Source organism: Equus quagga, chromosome 9 (assembly GCF_021613505.1).
Source record: "Equus quagga isolate Etosha38 chromosome 9, UCLA_HA_Equagga_1.0, whole genome shotgun sequence".
NCBI lineage: Eukaryota > Metazoa > Chordata > Mammalia > Perissodactyla > Equidae > Equus > Equus quagga.
Window position 1 is genome coordinate 20,999,660 of NC_060275.1, and position 27,800 is coordinate 21,027,459.

The 27,800-nt window shown below is 37.4% G+C and overlaps 1 protein-coding gene across 16 annotated transcripts in view; it reads left to right on the plus strand.

Moving 5' to 3' along the window:
* TCF4 (transcription factor 4) overlaps positions 1–27,800 on the plus strand; it is a 347,611-nt gene that overhangs the window by 155,501 nt on the left and 164,310 nt on the right. For 14 of the 16 annotated variants that reach the window (XM_046671258.1, XM_046671255.1, XM_046671266.1 and 11 more), the window contains one exon: positions 18,797–18,861. In XM_046671258.1, coding sequence (XP_046527214.1) covers positions 18,797–18,861 — 65 coding nt within the window. Of the gene's footprint in view, positions 1–598; positions 659–18,796; positions 18,862–20,591; positions 20,724–27,800 lie in introns of those variants that run through there. The other 2 variants (XM_046671269.1, XM_046671270.1) reach the window with 2 other exon arrangements.

Sequence of the window (27,800 nt, forward strand, 5' to 3'; positions counted from 1 at the left end):
AAAATGTAATAATTAATGACATTCCAACAAAGAAAAATATGCAAATGAGGACTCATTAGCATTTTCATATTCAGCTTTGATAATGCTTTTGCTGACAAGGTTGTAATTAATGAAAATTCATGTCGCAGTCAGGAGATTGGATCGGTTTCATTCCGCTCACAATTCCCAAATGCTTGCATTATGGAAAATCGGCGGCTCTGCCAACTTTTCAGGGAAGAAAAAAACACACACACACACTAAAAGCACCAGATGCAAATTAATGGTAGGGAGTCTTTAACTCTTTAAACCACCCCCCTAAATTTCCATCATAGGAAACATGTGACGAGTTTTAGCCTAAGAAGTAGATTCTTTTTTTTTTTTATAACAGCAATGAAAGTACTTTTATGTGTGACCCAAGTATGAGAATTTCTGGCAAACTTTTTTTTTTAATATTAAAATATGCCCTCCACCTTTTCTCCTCTTTCCTTTTCCCTTTCAAGACTATTTAAATTTACATAGTAAAACATGTTAGGACAGCCAAGCCCCCGCATGTTGTGTTCTGTCCTCTAGCTGGCAAATTTACGCCAGGACAGTTTATTCATCCACATGCTTTTTGGCGACTCTTCATCACGTATTTGTGCTTATCTTCTGGTGCCTCCCTCCGTGTGCTGCCCATAAGGTCGAAAGAAAAGCAAGTATTCTATTTCTCTATTCAGGTTGGGTTTTTTTTTTTTTTTTTTGGATGATGGTTGGGTTTTTTAGTGCTTTTTCTTTTTAATCTATTCCCTTTGTGGTTTAGTGTAAGGGTTTGGGAATGTGCCCATAATTCTCTCACTCAACACTTCTGGTTTAGTGTTGTGCTTCAAACGTAATTTTAAGAGACACCATACAATCAAAATGGATACCCAGAAACCCCAGAACAGAGATATCGACAAGCATTCAGTACAGAGAGCTATTAATTTATAAACCCTCTGTGTGTTGCTTTCACAATGTGTGACGGTAGATTGGCAAATAACCATTTGGTGCCAACCTGGTACCATGTTTTGTCCTACTCGCCTCAAGTTAGACTGAAAATTCTGTCCCACCCTCAACATGAGAAACAAAAACTAAACAGAGGTCTGACCTGATTTCAGATTTGATCTTTAGGTTAAAAAAATGTTTGTCACTAAGTCAGATCTTTTTGCTGAGGCAGATGTTAAAAAAGAAAAAGGAAAAAAGGGTTCATATAAGGATTAAGAAAAAGGGAGAATGAAAGCATATTTGTTTATAAATTGTCAAATTTATAAGCATTTTCACTCTCAAATGATATAAAAGAACTTCAGGCAGTTCCTAAGAGGCAGTTTCCTGTTTATTTAAAGTGAAATTGTAATTCCCAAAGTTGCTAGCCTAGCAGAGAGAAAGAATATAAATATGCCTTGTTAGGGAAAGACAGAAACTTTAATATACTAGCTCTGATTTTTCAGAGTGTTTCAGTAAAGTAGAAAGTCTCATCAGGTATGTACTGAGGACTTTAAAGTAAATCTTTTTTCCCTATTATATGGTTAAGAATGATTAGGTTTTTATTTCTCATTAATCTCAGAGTTCCAAGAAACAGAATTTTATTTCGGTCTCTTGCTTTATTCCAACTTTAGTTTTGTCACAGTGTGTACATGAACGTGGGTGTGTGTGGACGTACGCATGGTGTGTCAATGTCTGGAGATTATTCTGGGTCTGTCCTCTTTCCTTTAGAATCTATTGTGTTAAGATACCAGGCAGAAGAAGATTTTACTTTTTTTTTCTTTGAGTTTACTTCTTTTTTATGCAGGCAAACTGCCCATCCAGATGGTAGAATTTCACCTGTAAGCAATCTGAAACCATAGGTTAATTCTGACATTTTATGGAGCTTTTTCATTTCTTTTTGCACAGTACAACTAAGTGCAAAGTAACTACTCAAGATAACGTTTCCTTCTTTTTCTTTTAAAGCGCTTCCTGCTGTGATTGGTTCTTTTTTCCCCCAAATCTGTATTTTGGGCTCAATTAAAATCTGTGGCTTTAGGCACTTTGCTGCTGTTGTCAAAACCACATCTGATGAAATCTTTGACCACTTCTAATGTGTGTAAATGAGGAAGTGATGGCAGAAGGGAAGGAACAAGTGTCGATCAGCAGGTTAGTTGTTGAGAAGCAGATCATTTTAATTTCATAAGCTCAATGTTCCACTGGCTTTGATAAATTCACTGTTAGCTTTCTCCTCCCACCAAATTCACAAATGTACCCCAACTCATCCTTTCCTAAGTAATGCCCAGCATGGTGTTAGCAACTGGAATCCTCATGGTTTTGTTTTCAGTATGGCTAGCCTCTGGTGGCTTATGTGACTGGGTCAACTGGAGAAATACTTTGAAATGATTTATTGACCTGTTATTAAGGAATCTCATTATTTCCCAAAGCAGATTTTGGGGATGTTTTTGGAGTAGAGTATGAAAGGGAAAAGGCATATTGGAGATTGTTTTTACTCATGATAATTGTAATCCTACTGTATTTACAAGTTGTTTTTGAATGCCACCCTCTTGTTTTTATTTCTAGAAATCCTTCATTTGCATGAATTATTTTTTGAGTTCTTTATATAGTAAAGGTGGCTGTAGGGGCATCTTTTCCCCTGGCTTATTCCTTTGGGAGAACATTTTTGAAAGGACTCTAATAATATATCTGTTAAGATTTAGGACCCTAGTCTTGGCATTATTTGTTGCTTTTTCTGTTTCCTGTTTTGTACATGTTAATTCCTGTGGGCATTTTCTTTCTAAAGTGATGGGATTTTCACTGTCCGGCAGCAAGCCACATTGACTGGAGTTATTGAATTCTGAAATAGGAAACCTGTGGGTGATCAGTTTTACCCTCCCCAAAAGCAGTCAAGGAGAATTACAGTCCCGTGACTGAGAATTTCAAAGTAGTTGTTTCATTAAAACATCCAAAGATTTTGTTTCAGGTATTGCAACAAGATCAACATTTGTTTGTGGCCAGTAAAGCCAGTGTTCCTGGCAATATTCTCATCCAGTCGCTTCTCATATTTCCCTTGCAAACTTTCCCATTGGTCGGGGTCTGTGGAGAGATTTCAGTGGCTGGCTGGTGGAAATGTTTGGGAGAACATTTGCGTATCAAAGCAGCCTAAATATTTGCAAAAATGTTTGCTTGAGTAAAAAGAATCCACTTAGGATTAGGAAGTAACTGCTTAAACATTTTAAAAGCATTTGTTATTTCCCGAGTATATTATTCATGAGCCAAGGCCTAACCTGAATTTCAGAGGTCAGATCACAATCCGTATGTTTTAAAAGCATATAACATAATGAATGTTTTGCTTTATGATTAAGATCTGTACCTATATGTGGTATAAAAATGCAAAAAGATTAAAAGACATGAAGATGTTTAAAAATCGTTTATTGTTTATTAAACTTATAAAAGATGTAGAGAAAGGGCCTCATGAAATGATAGGATATTGAATAGCTTTAACCTCATTTTTTCCCCCTCTGTTATGTGTTTCTCCTCTTTATAAAACACAGTTGTATCGCTGTGATGTGACATTCCGTTCTTGTGGAGTTCGTAAGCTTTCTCTTGATGGGAATGACTTAAATGCCAGATCTTTCCCTTTTTTCTTCCTAAAGAGTTTCACGTGGGCATTTTTGTTTTCAAATTAAAGTTTTAACTGATTACACTGATGGTTTGGAAGCAGTACATATAAAAACTCTGTACAGGCCAGTTTTTCCAATTTGTTAACAATGTAGGAGTTGAGGGTTGACAATTACTGTACTTAAAAGCCCCCCAGATCAGGTGTTATTTTACCATCTGGACATTTTTCTTAGTAATAAAAATGTGGATCTGGATACACAGAAATAGGATCTACAGTACACAACGGCCCTTACACTCTGTTGGTGCTGAGGTGTACGTGGTGACATTGTGTGTGTGTGTACTCATGTGTAAGTGTAATTGTGTGTTGAGTATATGTTCATTTCTCCTAGGAAAGCCAACCATAGGATTCTATTGCTTTTTTCCAACTGGGCACCATCACAATACCAAAAAATTTGGCTACTTTTCTTGAATAAGAAGTAAAAAATATATAATAAATTTACTTGCATTCCTAAGTAATACTTGCCTGTATCTTTTTAATGCTTGTACTTCCTCCTGTAATATATAATACAGCATGGCAATACAGTGCTGACATTGGAGGTAGGCTTGGCAGAAGATGTGGTTCTCCATTTTATAGCTGTGTGCTCTAAGGCAGATAAATCAACCTCTCTGAGTTTCCTTTTTTCCTCACATATAGAATGAAAGTATTAATAATAATAATGATACCTATCTGACAGGATTATGATGACGCTTCTAAGAGCATGTATGTCAAAGCATTTGCTAAAATACAAAGATATATAACAATTGATTTTTAATACAAATTACCAATTCATAACCCACATACCGTCTTCATAATTCAATAAATTGTCTTATATTTAAAAATATGGGCGATGCAAATATAAGATTACTTAGATTATTAACAAATAGTAACTTTAGGACCACCAAAAAATGCGTTCATAATTTTAAACATGAAGTAAAATGACCCATTTTTATAAAGTTTCTGGATATGCACTTTGTTATTCTTAGTGAAGGCAGAAGTGGGTACATTTGAGGGAAATAGTGAGCCTCGGAGAAATGGAGTGAAAACAGTTTAGGGAAATGGGTCTCAGCATCTTCTCTTTCAGAAAGATGCATTCATGTTTCTCTTAATCATTAATTTCATGTTTGCAAACCAGTGTGAATATACTTCGAACAATAAGTCATTATTGTTTAGGAAAACCTACCCATCACAATTTATATATATTTCATATTATGTATAAATTTACTCAAGAATGTACCATCCCCAGGAAGTGAGGGAGCTGATAAAGTTGCTGATTGACAGTGGACCAGATTAGTCTGGACACTACTATAGAAAGCTTTTTCCGTTTTTATTACAGGTCCAGTTCTCTTCCTGAGAATTCTTCAGGAGAAATAAGAACAATTTGTTTTCTTTATTTAAAAGAATGGTATAGTGGTATACCTGGGTATGATGATACTGTTTTGGTCATTTCATTAATTTCATCTTCCTCTCCTTTAATAAATGCATACCTTGATTACAGTACAAATATTATTTATATTACATTGTTTCTGACAACAAATATTGATTACTGTAGGCAGCCTGGTTTTAATCAGTGTCTTAGAAAGCTTCTAAGACTTGTCTCTGGGACAAATTAGCAGGAATATGCAGAGTTCCTTTTTGGTGGCATGCTAGGAGAGCTAAATTCGACTGAGGTAGTCTTCAGCTAATTCATTAATTTGGTAAATATTAAGTAAACCACAGAAGAAACAGGAACTTGCCGGTTAAGACTGTACAGCTTTTAAGATTTTTTTAGGCTTAAGAATGGAAACTGCGTTCATTTAATGTTTGATCAGTTTCATTTAAATGTCCCAGTCTAATGACCAGTTTCATTTACATATTCTAATCTGCTGAACAGAGAGGGTCAACATATGATTTGTCTTGAAATTTTTTAAATGAGGCTCTAGGTCCCCCTCTTTGAAACTCCATTTGATAAAAATCGTCATGTGTACCTTAACCTTTATATTTCAGTCCCCACGGTCATGAGATGAGAGAGAAATTGTGGAACTTCTTTAAAAATTATCTCATAAAAGAGATTCGGTTAAAAATGGGAGGGACAGCATTTAAAATTTAATAAAAATATAAAGTAATTCAAAGTAAAGTCTGTAGCCAAACTCCTTAATTGTGATGCATTTGCTGAGTTCCCCTCTTCCATCGTCGGGCCTGCTCTGATGCCATATGGCCTACCATGGAACATTTAACTTGTCAGATATAATGGATTGTCCTGGAAGCAGATTTTTGCTTTGAGCACTCGGCTCCTTTCTTGCATTTCACTCTCTGCTCCAGGCTGCAGGATGAAGGATTGTGGTAGAAATGCAAAGAAGAGACACACAGTTGAGTCCCCTTAAGAGAGTGACCTATATGCCACAAAATTTTACCCACGTAAAGAGGCATTATCTCCATCACTGGCCTTAGCAGGCTGCATGTCAGAATCATTTAAATTTGCCTGGACTTAACAGATTGTGCAAACATTTCAGAATTGAGTCCTTAGGAATAATAAGACACCGTCATTTTAACTTATGCAAAAACGGTGTCGCCACTTCGGCCAAAAGATAAGCATTATTTACCGTGACCTACATGTAACCTAAACCACCTGGTTTGTAGATGCTGTAAATTAAGTTCAACGCTGAAATCTACTAAGAATGCCAAACAGCAACAACAAATCACCTGATGGGGATGTTATGTGGCTTCCTTGTTTTAGTTTGGTGAGTAGAGGTGAAGTTGAAGTGATCTTCTAGGTGGATGGACAAGTGGCAGTTAATTATCCTACCAAGCTGTCCATCTTGAAACTTAAGGGCAAATTTTCTGTTTGTTCTAACCTACTTGAAATTAAGGATTTGACATCCTGTGGATGGTTTAAATTATTTCTGTAATTGTAAAAAATATAGCATTTAATGTCGATTTTAATTTGGTGCTTTCATGAGGTAATTCATTTTTTTTTCTTTTCAATTGGTGATATTGTTTCTGAAATCACAAGCTTGGAAAACACAGGAATTTGTGACTTGTGCATTTACAGGAAAACTTCCTTAAAAGAACAAGCAGTGCCCTTTGTACGCGTATATGTACATACATAGCTGCAAGGTCCTCTTCCAGTGTAACCTACTGTACCCCCAAAGCAAATATTACAATCCAGAAATCCAGAATGGACAACTTACAGTAATTAATCAAGCACAAACCAGTGGAAAAATAAGTACCTTAATGTATCTCAATTTAACTATAAAATGGTGCATATTTGATTGCTCCAGGGTTACAAAAATTAGTTTATAGATTCATATATGACAGCTGGAAATACACAAAAAGAGACTCTATTTGCAAAGGGTAATTTAATATACTCACTAAACGTGTGTTTATGTGTTAGAAAATTAATATTTAATTTACTTTTACAAATTTATGTATTATAGATAATTTTCAATATAGATATGTCTATAAAAACTACTGGTGACTTGAAAACTGATATAATCTCACTTCTATACAAAGAATTATTTCTTTTTAGTGAACAACTTTCCATGAAGCAGCTAAGAAATCTCTGAGTCGGTATATAATAGTAAAGTGTGCTTGTGTGTATTTCTTACTAATCCTAAACTGAGCACATTTGTTTTATTAATGCCACTAATAGGATGATTTTTTTCCCCCTTCCTGTATTCAAATTTTGGTCAGGTTTACTCCTAGATGGGTTTGGACGGTGCCTGGCCAAAGCCAGTTCTTGTTGGGGTTTGTGCGCCCTCTGCTGGCTGTTCAGTTTGGAACTGACTGGTATGTGGGGTTCTTACTGTTTTTCCTTTTCAAGGTTGGGTTTTTTTTTGTTTTTTGTTTTGTTTTGTTTTTACACGACTAGTCATATATTTGCAGTAATTATAAAGTTGTAGGTTAATATTATGTACAGCAGTTAATTTATTTTTATTTGGAAATGAAGGTTTTTTTGTTTTTTGGGATTTTCTGGTTTACTTTTGCTAAATAGACTCCTGATGGTTCAAATAACGTGTAGAGTGTGTGCCACTTTTGAGTTTTTAAGTGGTCGATTTCATATTACCATTAATTGTATTTTTGTTGCTTTTGTGGTTCCTCTTGGCCTGATTACACCTAAGAGGAATTCTTGTTTGAGTAAGTTGGGAGTGGAAGTTAAAAGGGACAAGACATGGAAATTTTGAAACATGACTCTTTGTATGTACTGGATTAGGTAGGTAATCCCTATAGAGAACTCTCTGATAGGGTTGACAGTTTCACTTGCTTCCTGAAGGAAAAGGAGTGTGTATTTACATCGTAGTGTTTAATAAAGGCGTTTTGGTTTCCTTGCGGACCAAATTAAGCCATCCTCCCTGGCAGACATTTAGTGGAAGGTTTTTTGTTTGGTTTTACCTTTTTTGGTTATAGTTTATAGAATGTGAGATGTTAAAAGAGCAAATCACTTTATTCCCAGGGTTCAGGGCTAACTTAGACAAGGGCAGTCACAGAGGGAGCATCCTGGCTTTTCCGCCATTGCTCAGATGGAGAGCATCCTTGGGTCCTAGTGGTGAAGACCAGGTCTTATATAATGAATATGTCTAAAAATAGCCACCAATTTTTGTTGACAAGTTTCCGTCAAATTCTTTATAATAATTAATCATGTGTAGGTGATTTGTACGTTATCTCTGAAATGAAAATGACTTGATTGAATAGGGTAAGTATTATATGGAGAGGACAGTTTAGATCTTTACAGCTGTTTTGTCTTATATTGCAAATTTCTCTAATTTGTAAGCAAATTTCTTGAAAACTCCCAAACCAGTTCCCGAAAATATGGAATAATCAAAGAGCTTAGAACTAGAGAAGGAGGAAAATGTCATCTAAGTTCTTTTCAGTTTTCCATCTTCCTAGTTTTGGGTACTAGTTATCTAAATCCTTAAAATTTGTTTTGGATAAATTATATAAGTATCAGTTTTTATTTACTTTTATTTATTTGACATTGTCCGATAAGTATGAACTGCATTCTAACAAATACCAAGTTCCCACTAAATCTGTTATGATAGTGTCTTTCACGGAATCTCCAATCACATCTCTCCTGTTGCCACCTATTACCACGATGGAGTTGTCTGAGGTGCTCTCCCCCGTGCTTCTTATTATTCCCATTACACCCCTACTGATATGTATTATTGGGTTTGCTCCTTAGCATTTCAGTCATCTAAACTCTTACCTCTTGAGAATAATGTCCATCGTTGACATTTGGGCAGTCAACATGTGGTACATAGAGGTACCCAACAAATATTTATTTCCACATCTCATGTTTTTTGGACCTCTTTCACAACTATTCGGATGATCACTTTCGCAAGTTTCAGAACTGAAAATTGCTGTCTGTAAACATCTATTCCACGTAACGTATTTTATTTTCTTGCATATTGTTGATACTCTGAGGTCACTGTTCTGACTACTCCCTTTCTGCTTCCTCCCTTCTCTGTCTTCTCCCTGATCATCTTTTCCTCTGCCGCTCCTCTTCCTTCCTGTGCCCCCGCCTTCCTCTCTTGATTTAGTCATGCTTGTATATTGAGTAATTGGGAGGCTTTTCTTAAACATCACAGCGGGGACTCGGTGGCTTGTGTAATTTTATCTGTGAACCGTCACCTTGCTTTAACAACGAGGAGTGTCACAGCGGGGCTGAACTCTGAGTAATTTGGTTCTGTTTACCTCTCAGATTGGTTGTCCTGGGCCCATTCTCTTCAACTTGATCTTGAAGAGTGGGCTCAACAGTCAGCCGTCTTCCTACTCTTTGCTCTATGGATGCCCTGAAATGTATTTTGAATTCTAGGCTATTTCCCCCCCAACTTCTCAGTAGTGTGTGTTTAGGGAATATAAACCAATTGTAATTCACTGCTGAGGCTAGAGAAATAGACATCTAATATACTACAGACACATATATAAATGACACTTGGATTATCTTCTGTCTGGAGTTAAAAATGTTACTTATGCACGTGTATATGTATGTAACTATCATACTTATATGCATTATACATATGTATAAACTGTATTCAAAATCTTCATGAAACCCCCATCTCCTTTACTTGTGTGTAGTCTTGAGTATCATATGAAGTGTGTGTGGTTTCTTGAAGAGATGATAACTGTTATCTTCTTGTCACTTGTAAGCTCGGCTTGAAAACTGAGGCCATCGCCTACATGCCACAGTACTAAAATAGGTAATTTTCCTATATAGACCGTCTACAGCAAACTTAGTACTAAACCTTTTCCTCTTTTTTCTCTTCCACTGTGCCTAATTCAGAGTTTCGTCATTATTATTTTTTACCTTTAATATTAGTAACACTCTGTTAGAACATCAGTTTCATGGGCAGCAAATAATTTCTTGCTAAAAGTGATTTGTGTGGCAAAATGTAGTTGCTGATTTTCTTAAAATTTGCTGACACGTTCCAAGTAATTTAGCCAGGCAAAAAAGTCTTATATAGTTATGATGTTGTCTCTACAGCAGCTGGCCAGAAATGTCATAGATTGCCTCCAGAGGGATCCTAGGACCAGATTCTCTTACTCAGTATGGACTTCTAATGTCTTCAGTAGAGCGTGGCCTGGGGAGAATACGTGGGTGGAAGGGCTCTTTTAACTTAACAAAACAAGTAATGTTCACTAGTGGTTGATCTTGGAGTCTAAAGGTGACTTCCAACTTGGGAGACAGTGGAGGAGAAAATGCTTTCAGAGCAGTGGCCAGTGAGGCTGGTAGAAGAGGATCAGCCTTTCACCGCCGGGACGTTCATGTCCTGGGATTCTGTTGTTTATTAAGGGGAATCTACTTGTTAATGTGAAATTAATTTATTTAAAACAACCAGCCTTTCTTAGTGGAGATGAACAAATTTAAAGGCCTAGTATGCTGCCAGGAAAAGGTTTCTCTAACCCCCAAAATGTAACTGTCTGAAAGGGGCTTGGAGATCAACAATTGTTTGTCTTTAAGAAAATCCAGTTACATACGTTGCATCAGATAGTAATCTATTTTTTGTTATCCACCAGGTTACCAGGTTTATTGGAGTTTCATCTAATGTAACCTTAAAGGCTGTACCTGTCCCTTAAATTGGTTAGTCATTGCTGGCTTATTAGTGTAACCAGTGAAATTTTATTTTTTAAAAAAAAGGAATACCTGACCCCACTCCACTGAATACGAGTACCCTGAGATGGAAAACCCAGGAAACTGTTTTAAGAAAAGTCTGACTGATCATTCCCCTGATCAGCAAGGTTTCTTTCCCATAGTTTTGAATTTGCGGGGATTGCTTTTCTCCGTACCCATCCTGTGTCTTCCTTTCCTCCTTAGAATACAGTGAAAATGTTTTATTTCTGCTTGTTTTTGATACTTTTGTATGTAGTGCAAGATTGACCTTTTCTTATTTTTATATGAAAAACTATTACGTTTCTTTGGATGAAAAGTAAGATTTCAAATGCATATGTTGTTTCTTCAGAGGCCACGCAAGTCCTTAATTGCCTTGATATACCCGATCATCACAGACACAAACCACAATAAAAATATAAAATAGGGTAGGCGGAACTATCAAGATCTTATTCACATAAAGCCAGGGGTAAGTTACTCATTAGAAGTAAGTCGAGTGATTTCGGGGTTGCCCTTAGTCCTTCAGGTCTCTAGGGGACCCTTGTACAAATTGCTGATTCAGAAAATCATTACTCTGGTGGCTCAAGTGGCACTTTAGTGGCCTTAAAGAGTTATTTGACACACCTCCCCAAACAGCTAAGTTATCCCCATGATTATGTTGATTAATTGCACACTCTGTGGAATTAGTGTTATTTTCAATGAAAGATTTTCCTGCATTTGGAAAATACAGCATAAAACTCATGTGCTTTAATTTGCTAATGTGTGCACTTCTCCTAAGCATGACACCGAGTGACGGGATTATTGTGGCTGTTGTTTTCTGGGGCATATGAAACAATCTAAGGCAGTATTTTTATTTTGCATTGAGAAGGTAGTTTTCGGTATACCAGAGGATGTTCACTCAAACTGTTTATTGATTCTAACATTTTCATCCATCAAAAGGACTTGAGACTTCCTCTTTGATTTACTATGAATTGAGTTAAAATTGTTTAGAGGGAGGGTTGTGGCAGTGAGAAGAAGACAGGCGGAATTATCTTTGTTACCACAATAGATACTGATAATACATCTAGAATACTTCATATTGTAAAAACGGGCTTTGGTATTGGAATTAGAAGTTTATGTTCTAGCTTCATCTGTTAATATCTGTATAACCTCTTCTGTTTATATGAGCCAGTTACCCTTTCTTAATTTTAATGGCCTCGTCTATAAAAATAGGGATTACAGTGCCCCTCTATGGAGTTCTGAGGGTGTGTGTCTTAAATAATATAAGTGAAATTACTTTGCATATTGTATAGTGCTTTACAAATACCAGTGCTTTAAGGAGAATTGACTATAGATTCTGAACCGTGGGCAGTCCCCCAAAGCAAAGAGTTTTGGTGATGGCTTAAGATCCTGAGCATAGCTGGAATTTTAGTACACCCACTGTTTTGAAGGCAGCATACTGTCTAGACAAGATGAGGTGAATCAGTGACAAAATGCAGCCAAAACTCGTAATTTCCCAGGATCAGAGCTATAGATCATTACTGAGTATTCTATTTTTATGAGTTCAGAACATCAGGGAAAGAGAGGGCTAACGCTGGTCTTTTCTGGGAAGATGGCTAGCTCACTATTTCCTATTATCCTTTGCAAAACCTATATGCCTCATCACCTATTTCCCCATTTTTCTTTCTGTTCTCAATTTAGGAAGAAAGGGAGGAAGAGAATTTTCTAGGTTGTAGAATTGACTAGTTTATCTGCTGGAATTGAGTTTTAATTCTCTTAGCATGAAATTTATTTTAAATTTGGAATTTTTAATGCCTGTGAGTGAAGACAGAGTTGTCCTGTTAGAGTAAGATTCTGTAGGAGAGAACCAGTGCTCATCTCTGATGTTTAGAAATCGGAAGAAATAACGTCAACTTCTGATTTCTTACAAACTCAGACTCTCACCTCCAAACTAAGATCAGGGATAATTAAAGTTGACCAGCTAGGCAGAACGACGAAAGTATATCTGCATAGAAATATCACAAAATCGTCAAAAATGTTTTAGATTAATTTAAATAAAATGAAACTCAATTTTTGATCTTACGTTATTTATTTGACAGAAAGTTACAAACATACGGTAACCCAGATATTTTCCATAATAGTAGTTCCTAAAGTTCCTCGGGACTTGTACTAATCAACCAAAAAGATGGAGGCAGCTATGTGTATTCAAATAAGTTTAGGAAATACTGTGTGAAATTAAATGTCTTCACTGCAGAACTTCTCACAGGCTTTAACATGCTGTAAGATACAAGGTAAATTTCTGGGGGAGGGATATAGATGGCTTGTAACATTTCTTAGGCCTTTTTGTTTTTCGGAGCCTCTTTTGGGGTTACTATTCCACAGAAGACACTGGTGAGTGATGCTGTGTTTCCTATATTGTAATTATATTTTTACCTTCACTCTTCTCTGTACGTTTTAATACCCAGTCATATTCTTCACATACAGAATGTGTAGAAATGCAGTTTGCTGCTATGTTATTATTGATTAGTTGCTTCAAGTTAGCTTGGAGGTAGTTCAGTTTATTGTAGGATGTCACTGGTACTGGTGTACATCATTTGCACAGCTCTAAAGTACCTAGAGACCTTTTAGGAATAAAACACCGTGTAAATGTAAATGATCACCACCTATAAGACACTTTCATTAATTTCATATCAAATTCATGAGTGTTTCGAGCTTTGGGATTTGAGTCTTCAGGATTGGGCTTCTCGCTTATTTATAGAGTTTTTTTCCCCCCCAGAATTTAAATACAAGCAGCAAGCACATCCTAGTGTCCAGGGCACAGCCTTTGGAATCAAACTGCTGGGGTTTCAATCCTGGCTCTGTCTCGACTCCCTGTGTGACCTTGGGCAATTTTCTGTCTCTCAGTTTCCTCATCTGTAAAATGGTGTTTATTATTATCTTCTTCACGGGGTTGTTGTGCACATTGAATGAATCAATCTGCAGAGCCCTTTGACATGATAAGGACTCAGCTCTTCTTATTTGGCCAAGGGAAGAAGAGGCAGGCATGGGAAAGATGAAAGGACTATAAATAATAACCTCATGTATATTTTCAGAACCACTAAACATTTCAGTCATTGTTTAATGAAGTAGTCTTTTCAATATGCAAAAAAAGAAAAAAAAATTAGTAGAGTAACCAGGGATAGGTTGAAGTTGGGGAGGGGGACCGAGATTTATTCTGACTGGAACATAGTTATGGTGAGTTCCCTAGTCTGATGGCAGAAAACAAAAGGCTCGTTCTTCAGTTCCCAGAATGAAGATTACAGTGAAACAGACTTGCTTGATATTGTCCTGTAGCATCAGATAATTTTTTATTAAGGGTTTTTGTGGGATGGTATGCTGCCCTGTATAGGTGCATCTTTTTCACTGTGGGTGAAATATCTACCATTTATATATAATCTTAAAAGTGGCCTTTTAAGAATGAAAGGCTAGAAACCTAAACTTGACCTTGTTATTAGCCTACTGGTCAACCACCAATGGAATCTTCCATGTTACAGCTTATCTCCAGAAATCATATTATTGAGAAGTTGTTCTTGTGTGTCTCTTGCCCTTTCCATGTGGATTAGAACTGTCCAGATGTAGTAATCTGCCAAAGGTGATGCTTCTTAGTTGTATCCTTGTGAACGGATGGATTTATAAAGCCATTTTTTCCTTCATGTACTATTTTCATTCTTGTCCAATTCCCTTAGCATTCCCTTACAATAGATACTGTGGATATATTGGAAGAAAAATTAGAAGTCAAATGAAAAATTATGTAAGAATATAAAAGTATTAAAATTATAGAGACATTTGTTAACCATACTGCCCCCAAATAAAAAAGATTTTTTCCTTATCTTTCTCGGGGAGGGGGGAGTGGCAGCAAGATAAAGAATTATTGAATAGATCTTCAACAACATTGGCCTTAAAAAAATTGGAAGCAGCTTATATTTTCTGCTTAGATTAGTTTTTCAAGGGCAACAGAAGAAGCAGTTGAATCCTTCAATGATTGTCAGTTGGTGCCATTTTTAATAATCAAATTTACATATAGGTTTTTAGCAGCTCATGGGTTCAATTTGGACAAAACACGTGTTGACATTCGGATTGTTTGCTCACTGTCGATGCCGACTTGTTCTAGAGACGGGGCTGCGTGTTGATCTCCTTTGTCTCTAGAAGGATTGATTGACGGATGTTGTGTCTGCTCACTCACAGCGTTTTTCTTGTTTAATTTAAAAAATTGTGACATAGTATTACATGTTCCTTGTATACATCATTTTTGCAAAAGAAAGTTGTTTAGCCAATATGTCGACTTAGTTTATGAAATCCTCTCTCCAGCTTTCATTCAGGCTTCGGTGTACTCCATTAGGTCATATCATTCGTTTCATGCACGGCAAATCGTCACCAGCAGCAAAATTTAACATTTGGTCCTTTTAGGTATAAAAATGAATCAAATGCCTGACAAGAGTTGTTTCTGGTCTATATTTCAGAACCATCCCCTCCCCCTTTATGGGCATACGACAAATGTTACTAACGGGTACTTTTCGTTTTTAAAATATGGACAACAGTACTCCATGCAGTAAAAGACTTGAACGATTAATGCTACCCTTATGCCTCTTTTGAGTAGTTTTAGCCATGGGGCTTGGCACGGCCACCATTGTCTTTGTGCCAAAAAATATCCGCAGCGGCTGTCGCATTCTAGTACTGGAGGGTTGTCTCGAAAATTCCGCAGTGAACGCGCCGGGTTTGTTCATCACTGCTATCTCTTTTAAATATTGGAAAAATAGAATCTTTAGCTCTTTCAAAGCTCTGTTGTGGTTGTGGGGATGGGGGGAGGTGAGTGGCGGAGAATGGAGAAAGGAGGAAAGAAGCTGTCCGCGCCAGCCAGTTGGTATAAGGGACAAAAATCCATGCCTGACATAGAGGAAATGCACATATTTAGGGGCTTTTGTGTTTGTGAGCATAGATAGTTACTTAAGAATCCTACTCAAACATGTTATCAGCGCTCTTGAAAATTTTATTATCTGAAACAAATGTTCCAGTGAATTTTAAGCAAAAAAAATCAAGATCAAGACCATAGCTAATTTTTAATGGACAATTTACACAAAAGATGTATTTTTTTTTTCCTGGAAACTGAAGTGTCTTTGTAAAATGGCTGCTTTTTGTCATTAGGACATGATAAGAATAGATAGAATATGTTTGAGAAGGTGCTTGGGTTTACCCACTGTCCCTGATTATTTTGCTCCCAAACAGAGGTTTGAGCTCTGAGAGCAGATTTATGGTTGAATTTGGGAACAAAAAGATGTAATAAAGTTAAAGGCTTACACTATCAGAATGAAATGTGTTCGCTCATGATCTGTGGAGCGATCTGTTTGATGGTAAAAGTGGATGCTACAGATGAAATCTTTACAAGGAGCATAATCCTAAAAAAAAAAAAAAAAAAAAAAAATGCACCTCCCAGCCTCCTGCTGGCTGCGCGGCCTCTTTGGTACCTCGCAGACTTCGACAGAGTCCTGGACGGGTGCCCATTGATGTCATGGAAACACTCAAATTACTGAGAATGATTCATGTCTATGCTGGTCTCTTATCCTCCCCCACACAAACAGGAGTAGATTTTTAACCCTGACAACTTGTAATTTGCAGTGGGTTTATTTTTGTATCTGGATAAATATTTTTTAACAAGCAAAATTAAGATGAAGCAGTCTGTATCTGATATGATAGTAAAGAATGCTGGGTCCGTGTAGCCAAGAGTACTTTAGGGACTCTGTGCTGCATGAATTCATATTCTTCTCATTTCTCCCTCCTCCTCTGCCTTCCTACCCCCTTGCTCCTTCCATTGCGCTCTCCCTCTCTTTCTCTCCTTTCCTCTCTCCTCTTTCTCCCATTTATCTTCATTCATTTCCTCTCTCTCTCTCCCTCTTACTCATCCTTACTATTTGCACTGACCTTCTAGCTTTAAAATGATGGAAGAAATTGTCCCAACTTTCATCTATGAGTTAAGACAAACCCTGGTAGGAAAATTCATCTCTGCAGGTCTATGGGCTGTCGAGTTGGGAAATAATTCCAGGTGGTGAAATTCTGTAGGGGATAGCTTCAGTAATTCCTTCTAGAGAAAAAACTCGATAACCTTTCTTCCTTCAAACTATATTTTATAGTCCATTTTGTAGAAATTACCCAAACAGGACTCTAGATGCTCAATTTCTTAGGAAGTCAGAGTAAATTCTACTTTATGTATTTTTCTGTCTGTCTGCCTACTTACCTACCTCTTTACCTGCCTTTCTAGTTGTTAAACAAGTGACTATTATGTCAAAGTGGATTATATGGTGGTTGCATTGAAGCTTTTTAGATGCAAGAGCTTAAGGAAGGATGTAAGTCATTTGATGTCTCATAAAGGTCACGTCTTTTCTGTTGGTAATATTCATAAAGAGAAGTTAAATGGTATGTGTCGATTACATTTGACTTACACAGAAGAGTAAATATGTCTGTATGACAATTTGCACTTCTGAAACAAGTAAATGCATCTTTTCTTTACTGTAAAATCCTCACACAATGAAACTTATTCTCTTAGATCTCCCAAGAGTGACAGTTTGTGAGATGGTCTCCTGTTTCATTGGAGTTGAAACTGATATGGGCATTGATTTTCTACTTTGCACTGAACACTATACCAGAGATGGGACACGGGGAGCATTTTCCCAAGTTTGAGATTCATTGAAGTCAGTAGGAAAGTTAAACTGGGGGAGAGAGGGTTAATTTTAAGACTCAGGTGTAGCTTTCTTTGAAAATCATCTTCCATTTTGTGAATATATATGTATGTATGTAGTGACTCAGATACAAGGTGTGCTTTTGACCAGATATAAGATTTATTAAAGTACATAATTTGTGTGGTGTCAGGAAGGCGTACTCTTACACCATTGTCAATGAACTGGAAGATAAAAAATGACTGCGGTTACTTTTAACATTTATGTTAATTTGAGGTGAGAGGGAAAGACTTGGGGTTGTAAACTTTATAAGGATATTCATTCAGCCCCTCAAAATACTAGTTTTGAATTTTCCCATTGGAAAAAAAGAAGAGTATCATATTGAGTTTAAAGTACAATGTACTTTAAGCTCTAGTCTCAAAGAAAGAAGTGTCCTTCAGGCTTGGGTGGGGTGAGGTTCCTGTTCTGGGCACTTGGCTGTGTCACTAGATCTCTTTAATGTCCGAGGATGGATCGATTTTCTATGACAACTCTTCGTATGTCACCAGCTAAATTCCACTGCTTAGATCTCTTGTAATGTGGTCTCGTTGTCTTCCTTGCTGATTATTAGTCCTAAACATACTTTTAAAAGAAACAAATGAGCAGCCTTTATTTTATCCTTAGGTGTGGCCAAACAGCATCTGAGGCTCTGTACATCTCCATAGAGCAGTACAGAATAGATACAAACTGGATTGTTAGAATTTAATTGGAACAAGACCTTGACATTCCATTATCACTTGCTCTACTGGGTCTGCTGGTAGAATCTGAACCTCAGTTCAGAGTGGGCAATTTTTCAAAGGCGCTCTTCCCCAAATGTAAATTCCATCATTACCTTGATCATGGTGGGATTTACTCCTGGGAAAAGGAGTTTTAAAAAAAGAGAGAGAGAGAGAGTCTCCGAATTTTGAGTAGTTTCTTTGCTGTATTCACCATCTGGAGAGCCTTGATTGATTAGCTTTGGCCTCACCATTAAGTGTCAATATAATCAATGGGAATTACTAGACTAGGGTCATTACATAGATAATTTGCCTGCTGTGTAAATAAAAATGAAATTGTCTAAATTTTGCGAGAGAGAAAAAAAGTGAAAATAAGGAATGACAATTTGTTTGTTAGAGAAAGTGGAGGCCATTGGAATGACAGTTTTTGGAAGTGTGGAGCCGTTTGGCTAAGAATAGGAATGAAGGATATTTTTTTTCCAGTTTCTCATAGCCAGCGTGAGGAAGTGTTATTCCCTCTCTTGCTTGCATACATTGCCAGTAGTGCCTACTTTACGTATGTAAACATCGGGAAGAGAAGTAGATGCCTGTTACCTGGAGGAGACTTTTTTTTAAAGGAAAAACACAATTTACACTTTTTTGTTGTTTCTCTTGGCAGGTAAAACAGAAAGGGGCTCATACTCATCTTATGGGAGAGAATCAAACTTACAGGGTTGCCACCAGGTAAGTGAGACTCTTGCTTGGGGAAGGGTTGAGAGAAGTAACCTGGTAAATCAGTTTGTTTTGTAAATTAGATTATGCATTTTCGACTGTGACTCTAAGATGCACCGAAAGTCTGCCGATGCCTCTGTCTTTTAAAAAGTAATGGAATAACACAGAGCTTGGAAGTAATAAATACATCTTTAACTCCCCGCCGTATCAGAACTGCAGTCACTGGCTTGTTTTTATTTTTTAATCCGTCAGCCGGGACCAGTGGCACTGTTTGCAAACCAGCGATGTCGGTTAAAGTGGTTCTATCAAAAGAGTTTATTTGCAATTAAGAACTTAAGAATTTCTTACCCTGGAAATACTTCATGCAGCCATGTGTCAGACCCTGGGTTCGGGTGGCTACTGCCCTAAATTATAGTTTTCATAGGGGCTGTATGATGTTGTGTGAAAACAGGGTTGTATTGAGGGATAAAAATGTCTGTGAAAATATGATTTGTTGTCCCTTTTTGTTTCTGAATTGTTTTTGGCTGGAAGTCAAGGCCAGCAGGCTAACAGCAAAGCCGTCTCAAGGGAAGTATGCGTGAGCTAGAAAAATAAGAGTACTTTAATTAAATAATAAAATGCCACTGTAATACAAAGGTATAGCATGTGTGTGTTTGTGTCCCTGTGCACTCTCATTTGCATACTTTTAACTCTCCAGAGAGGGCACAGTGCTAAAAATACTATCGATAGCCAAAGTACAAGCTTTGTTTCAAGACAATTGAGTTTTTATAGATGCTTTCTTTTTAATTTCAATATTGGTATTAATCATATGTTTAAAATCTTTTTTTTTTTTTTTAAGATTTAGAGTTTCTTTTCATAAGTGCTTTGGTTTCTTACTTTGGAAAACTCTTGATAGAATTTAATGGCCTTCTTTACTATTCAAAGCTTTCTGCTCTTTTATTATTCACTCAAACTGAATGTATGTTCTTTTTCTGCTGGAAAGGGAATGCTTGTTCTTGAACCCTCTCGCCCTCTTTAAAAATAGGGGGAAAAAAATCCCATTCTGAATGTTTTTTAAAGAACCTGTTTAATATCTCTTGAAAAATGTAAGTGAACAGTTTCAGTAATTAAATAGAGCCTGTGGAGGGTGTTCCCTTTACATATCAGTCATATGTCACTAAAGGTGGAATTCTGGTAGAGTTGGGTTTTTTTCTGGGTCTATTTGCATTTTTAAAGTTACTCCTTTGGCCCAGCCACCGATTCAGTCATATTCGGCATCTGAAAGATTTGTTGCAATGAGGTGATCGGTGCTCGGTTCAGAACTCCTGCTGCGCACGCGGCACAGTACAGTTCATGGCAGTCTGTTTGGAAAGAATTCTGCAGGAAAGAAATTTACAGCCATTCCAGCGCAACGGAAACATCTTTGGAATGTGAGTGCAACTGTTCGGGGTAGATAGCCTGGGCGACAAGCCTCTTAGTGCCGAGTCTCTGGTGTAAAGCTCTCAATTCCTGCAGAAGAGCCTGTTCCTGTGTATCTGGTTTCTGAGGGTCAAGGCAGAGGTCATTAGAGTTTTGGGGAGAAGAAAGTTGACAACATCCTTCCTTTTTGCAGATGGTCATGGCAGAGGTCTCTGTTTGTGCTGGACCTCTTTTTCTGGTCAATGAGAGAATAGGCTTCCTCGCCCCTGTATCCTTTCTTACTAATAGGAATTGGCGTGATTCCTCACAGACACAAAGATTTCCTCTGCTGAGTAAGCGCGAGGCCCCTTAACTTGTGAAAGCATCATCCAGCCTGCGTGAGTCTGTCTGTGTATGTGCAAGGACACAGACCCTCCCTCGTTTGTGGGAAATACTTCTCGGGTGAAACTGAAGTTAATTTTTTTGGCAAACGCAAGGTGAGAAGTGGAGCGGGGTACAGGGTGGACTAGAGGTGGACGGGCTGGCATGTGAGGGCTGAATTTCTGGGCCTTGGAAGGCTCATTTTGAGACATTCATGTCCAGAAGATTCTGTTGTATGTAGAAGTAGGACTGCATATGCTTTTCTTGTGGAGTGGGGAGACTCTTTCTTATGTCTGCTTCATGGTTGTGAGTCTTGCAAGAACCGACTGTCTCTGTGCTTAGCCTGGTCTCAGCTGTATCCATAAACAGTGTGATCACTTCAGAGTAAATAAAAGAGAGAAATTTTGGAAATCCCCTGATTGAGGAAATAGGGGCTGCTGTAGATGAAAAGTGTACATATTATGAATTTCTGCTTTCTGTGAAATTTGAGAATAGAACAGACCACACTGTGTCTTCCAGAGAATGAGTTTCTCTTGTGCCGAATTGCTTTGTGAATCCTTGTCTCTAACACCAGCTATGCAAACCAAAAAGAAAGGCAAATTCTCGGTATCTTGGGCTTCAAGTCTAAATAGCAGATCACAGCTGAAACGATTCCCCACTGTGTGGCAAGGTGAGTGGCTCTCATGGAGGGGAAGCTTTTGTATTCTCTTGTTTACTACGTTACAGAGATGCTGGATGGAAAACCTTTAGATAACATGCACTCAGGAGCTCCAAAAGCTGCTTTATCATATTAGAACAATGTATCCTGTGGACTTATAGGGACGAGCACTGTTACATGTGAACATGCTTATTCCAGTCCCAGTAGACTTTCGTTTGATGTAAAGAAATAGCAGTAGTAAGCAACAGGTAGGAAAACGCTGTCCTGAAGAAATAAATTATTATTTTGAAATGTATGTCGTTTCAAAAATGCATCAAATTAAAAAATATATGTATTTCCATTTTTTCTATTGAGGATTTAATAATAATAGTGATAGACCTGGCTTTTTAAAAAGTGGATATTTTAGCTGAAAAACAAAAGCCAGCAGGTTCTCTATTGTCAATTAAGTTGTTCTTACTAAAAAAAAAGTAATGGGATAATATGAATTCATTAATCCATTTCCACAGAAATTATCAGAAATAAACATGGTGACTTTTTCAGACTTTTGAAATTGTATAGGAAAATGAACCACTAAACCAAAGTGGCGAAATGGACTTTTTTTAGTTCTCACTAAATATGGCAAAACTAATTTAAATCAAATTGGGGTACGGAAATCACACCCAGGCTTAAAATGTTCTCGCCAAATTGCAACCTCATACTACTTTTACTGGCAGAGAAAATAAAATTTATAATGGAAAGTCTGACAGAAATGAAAATGAGCGGAAATGAAGTTTGTTGCAAGATAGTCCAACCTTAATACGATAACTTATAATAGCTGACACCTAATGGGCATCACTGCAGGTGACAAAAGGGAAAAAATGTCATTTGCTTTTGGCCTGTTTTGCTGCTTTGAATAGGATGTTTGTCAATTGCAAACTTTTTTTTTTTATCTTGCTGAGATCTTCTGTTTTTGAATGAGATGATGATGTCAACACAAATGATTGTTATTAAGGCAGAAGTTTTCCCCTTAAATGGAAATTCAGCATTGGTTATCAGGAATTGTTTGTCTTTTCTTTCTGGGACTAGCCCAAGTCTAAAGCAATGGTTTCATTATTAGTATCTCCTGGGCAAGGGGTGTGTGTGTATGTGTGTGTGTAATATATGGAAAACTGGGCCCTGTCTGAGAAGAATTAAATTAGAATCTTATGAATTGGGCTTTTGCTTTTCTGACAACTCCCTAGATGATTCTAATATGCAGCTAGATTTGATGATTTTCTAGAATGTTCTACAGGAATATACTCTATTTTAAAGACTTGTGTTCAAAACCTGGTGTTGTCACTGACTTTGGAAAAGCTTTTAGACTTCTTGCCTTAAACTGATGAGTCCAGCGATGGAAATATATTGCCTATGTACTTCACTTAAAAGGCAGTGAAAATTAGCGATATACTGAAAATCAGTAAGATGCCTTGAAATCTTTATACAAAATTCCAAAACTGACTGCCCCAGCCCATATCTTGTTTTCTCTAGTGAAGTCCAAGGCTTTAACCTCATCCACATTCTTTTTCTTTCTCAGCAAGTAATCAAATAGGACTATGCTGATAAAAGTTATTTCATGTTTAGGTCTTAAAACCGAGGGGATTTAAGAATTAGGCCTAATCTCGGCTACCTTTGTTAAATTCCAGAATCTTTGAACCATAGAGGAAATGAATCTTCTCCCTATATAATTTAGTTTGCTCATAAATGTAGTCATTTTTGATTCATTGCAATTAAACGTATAGTTGCTTCTGAAATGAATTATACATGTAAGAATTGATCTTTTGTTTTTATTTTTCAAACAAAAAGAATTACAAATTACTTAATTCTAAAACTTCTGGCCCCTTTAAGTTTTTCTTATCTAAAGTCAAAATAGAAAGGATGTAAGCAAAAAAGACAATCCTTTGTCTCTTCTTATGAAAATGGCTGTTTAGGTCTTGTGTAAGCAGAAATACATCATTTTTTAATTTGACGTTATGCTTAAATGTTTATACGTAGTATGCTGGAATTCAGTCCAGGTCCTGTGAGTTCTTCCTGGGAACCTCTTCCATCCATGTCCTGTGCCTTAGCCCCCTGCTTCCGCTTCAAAGTTCTTTGTGAATTTGCCCTTATTTGTGTTGGTTGAATGCTGATTTGCACCAAGATTCCGTAAACTTCTGGAGGGGAGGGGCGGTGCTTTATCTTGCACTGTGTGTCCTCTGTGCCCAACAGGGTGAGGATTGTGACGACCTAATGTTTATTTCCCCAGCATGACTTTCAGGAATCGTTTGGAGAGAGTAAAGTCTGAACAGCAATGTATGAGAACCGTAGAGTGAGCATTGTTTTCATGCCTATGAAAACCAGAAAATCATACTGTCTCAAAGTCCTTGGGAAGCCCTTCCTTCTCTTGGTGCTGTGCAGACCCTGGAATGACACAGAAGTCATATTATGGAGAGTCACTCATCACTCACTTTCAAGGGGCTGGGAACTGGCCCGGTGGCCTCACAGTCGTAGACCTGTGCATTCGGAAAGGAGAAGATGAGGGACTTGTAAGCGTTCTGTGTTTCTGGTGGGCGAGTTATTGGAACCAAAGGTCAGAATCCAGGCCTGTCCTTTGTGAATGTGCCAGGGTGGACAGTGGGACAGAATATTTAAGGTCGCGACAGTTTTAGGTGTGTATGCCATTGCGGCTCTGCCCCTGAGCACTGTTTTTCAGGCAGCAGCTTGTTTGTTTGGGGGGCATTGCTATGTGTACACCCTCTCCCAGTAGCCACCCAACACTCACCAAAGGGGAGAATGGAGCCACTCTTTCATTGCATTGGGTAGCAAATATTTATTGGCCCTCTAGTGATGTGTTAGGTACTAGGGAGGAAGAAGGGAAGCTCTTGCATATCCTCCCTTCAGTCCCGATCTACAGCTCGCTGGATATTAAGGGGGAGAATCAAGTTCCATTCATTTAATTAAAAAAAATTGTTAATCCTATATAATGTAAAATTTTAAATACTCAGAACAGTCGAAAAAATAATAAAGTGAAGTGCCATATACCCACCACTTAGATTAAACAATTGTTAATATTTGTTGTATTTGCTTCGTGTGTGTATATATATAAATATATATTTTTTCAGTGAACTATATATATATATTTTTTGGTGAACTATTTCTTTTTTTTGGTGAGGAAGATTCTGCCTGAGCTAGCATCCGTTGCCAATCCTCCACTTTTTTTTGCTTAAGGAAGATTAGCCCTGAGCTAACATCTGTGTCAGTCTTCCTCTGTTTTTTGTATGTGGGATGCCTCCACAGCATGACTGATGAGTGGAGTAGGTTTGTGCCCGGGATCCAAACCTGAGAACCCGGGCTGCCGAAACAGAGTGTGCGGAACTTTAACGGCTCGGCCGCGGGGCTAGCCCCATCAGTGAACTATTTTTAAGTGGCAGATCTAATCAGACTTCACCCCTAGATTTTCATATGTATCTCTTAAAATTAAGAACGTTGCCCATTTAACTAAAATATTATTATCACCCTTAAAGAAATTAACCATAGTCTCCTAATCTAATACCTGATCTGTATTCAGATTTCTTCAATTGTCCCCCTGAAAATATCTTCAACTGCTTTTTTTTTCCCCCAGGCATTGCATTTATGCTTGTATTTGGTTTCTATCTCTTTTATAATTTCTTTTAAAGTAGAACATTTCCTGTAATTTTTTTTTTTTAAATAATACTAACCTTAAAGAGATTAGGCCAGTTGTCTTGAAAAATATCTCCTCTTCTAGAATTGTCAGATTATTTCTTTGTGGTGCTGTTTAATTTGCTCCTCTATCACTTGCCTTGCCTACAAATTGAAAATGAGGTCTAAAGGCTTATTCAGATGGAAGCTAAACATTTTTGGCGTGAGTGTTTCATAGGTGATGCTGTGTGCTTCATACTGCGTTCCATCCGGAGGCATGGAATGTCGAGTTATGTTGCTGTTGGGGCTGCTATGTCTAATCACTTGGTAAAGGTGGAAACCCTCAGATCCTTCCATTGTAGAGAAACCTTCCCCCCTTTGCAATTAGCAAATAATCTCTGTGTTGATGCTTTAGCACTGGGCAAATATCCCTGTTTCCCAAAAATCTTTGACCTGATAGTTTTAGCATGCATTGATGATGCTCGCCTGAATCAGAGTTTTCAAACTTGTGATTTTTTTTACTCCATCATTCCTTCTACATTTATAACTGACATTCTTCTGTAAAGAGCTTTCTTTCATTGTTCATTTTAGCACTGTCAATTTGAGTGCTTATTACATATACAAGTATAATTTTTATAATCTTTATATTAAATATGATCTGTTACCTGGCAGATACTGGAAACATTAAAGCATTCTTCAAATCTCTTAAGGTATATTGATAAGAAAAATAGTTATAGTTCAGGTTAATGGTCAGGAAAGCTTTAATTGCAGGAGGAAGGAGATAATTATAGGTATGTTTCCTTGCAAACTAATCTCTAGGATTCTTTGGCTTAAATTTGGAATCTTGTGACAATCTCTGCACCCCTACCTGTTAGATTAATCTTGCCATAAGCACTGAAGTTTCCCTAGATTCGCATATTGCCCCTCTATATTCTCTAATTACTGTTAAAGATCTCACAAGGTTGACCGTCAGTAGCTGACCAGCTGCCTCCAGCGTGTTGCTGTGATGCTCGGTGAAATTCCTCTATCAAGGATCACTGAGATAGCAGATCTAGTCGCTTCCCCAGTCCTTTTACAACCCAGACGAGGCTGATGAGCGAATGTCAAAATGAGTGAATTTCTAAAAGTTAGCCTGGGCTCAGTCTAGAGAAAGCCTTGGGAACTAATATTAGGTGCCAATATAAATCTCCATGTGATTATTATTATCCTCATTTAATAATTAAGAAAATGATACTCCAAGAAGTAAAGCAAGTAAACCCAAGATCACACCTCAAGTAAGTTTCACAGCCAGGCTTTGAACCATAAAATGTCTAATTTTAAAGCCAGTGCTTTTTCAACTTGGGTTCCCTGCTGCTTAAACCCATGAGGAGGTTTCTAGGCTCGGAGGTCTATATCAGAGCCCATGTGGGAAACCATTTTTGGGAGATTCGAGGCTCACTGGAGAATCCAGGCCTAACACGGCACCTAGAACAGAGTGGCTTCATTCAGTTCTGCTCAGGGTGGGCTAGAATTCTGAACACAGCTGGTGGCGGGAGGCATGGGGGGGCGGACCACACTGCTCCTGACTGCCCAGACTTTTTTCTTTTATATAAATAAACTACATGTGTATATATGAATAATCTATTCTGTAACATCCTCAGAATTAGCATGTGCAATTTCATTAAAACCAATGAAGATTTCCTGTGAAAAGGCTGGGGTAGATATGCCAATTCAGATTTTAGCAACAGCGTGAACACTTTCTGTATAGGTTATATTTGGGCCTTGCTTTTTTGTGCAATGCAGGCAGAATATAGTTCGCCACTGCACAAATTTGGATTCAGCATAGATCAAATTATTGTTCCAAAAGTGCAAGAATTACATAGCATGAAATTCTGAAACAATACCTTTAGCAGGCTCTTAAGTGTGACCCAATAATTTCTCAATTATGGTATTTAACTCACTTGTGACATACATGAAATGACAAATACGTGTTAGTAGCATAGGCGAGTTTTATGCAACAGTTCAAGACAGCGAGTGCATGTGAAACCATTAACTTGCTTTGAGATGATTTATGAGATACCAAAGAAATGGAGTCCTGGTATCCAAATTGAAATTTCACCAGAATCTGGAGATTAACTTCTCTTTTCTTATGAAAAGTATTCAGGGCCTTTCAATAACCACTAACAATGAGGACTACAATTCATCTTTATTTTTTTGATATGTAAAGAGAAAGAAGAAAATCTGTTAATGACTAAACAAAAAGTTGATTTAACACTGAGGTGTACTTGATACAATTTAGTGATGAAATATGCCTGCCCATCATGTAAAAATAAGCATAGCCTTATAGCTTCTTTCCAGAAGGAAAGCAATAGATTCACAATTCAGTGTCAGGAAAACTGTTCAATATGAAATGGCAGAAATATTTATTCCTCTGTCTATGATCGTGCTTGATATGGTTCCAGCTTTAAGGAAAGTCTCCTGAAACTCTTAAGACTGAAACCCCAAGTGAAAATAGTGGTAACACTTCAGGATACCAATAACCCCCATAATCTTTTTAGGAATAAATGCTCTAGAAAAGAACAAACATTGAGTCTGCTGCTGTGCCTGATAGTGTGACCTGCTTAGAATGGAGGACCCGTCGTTTGAAACATTGTGTGTGTGTTCTGGGTGTTTATGTAGATTTCTTTACATGTGCTTTCCATCACAGAGAAACTACACTGAGCTTTCTAAAGCATGGACCTCTTATGTTCAGTGTGTTATTTATCATCTAACAGAAGTAGTTTCTTGGGAGGAGAAAACTGGCCAGAATACATAGTTCCATTGGCATTAGCATTTCCGACACACAAATGTTTTTTCATAGTATGGCACTTATTTTTGTCAGACATTTCTTGCGCTTAATAAA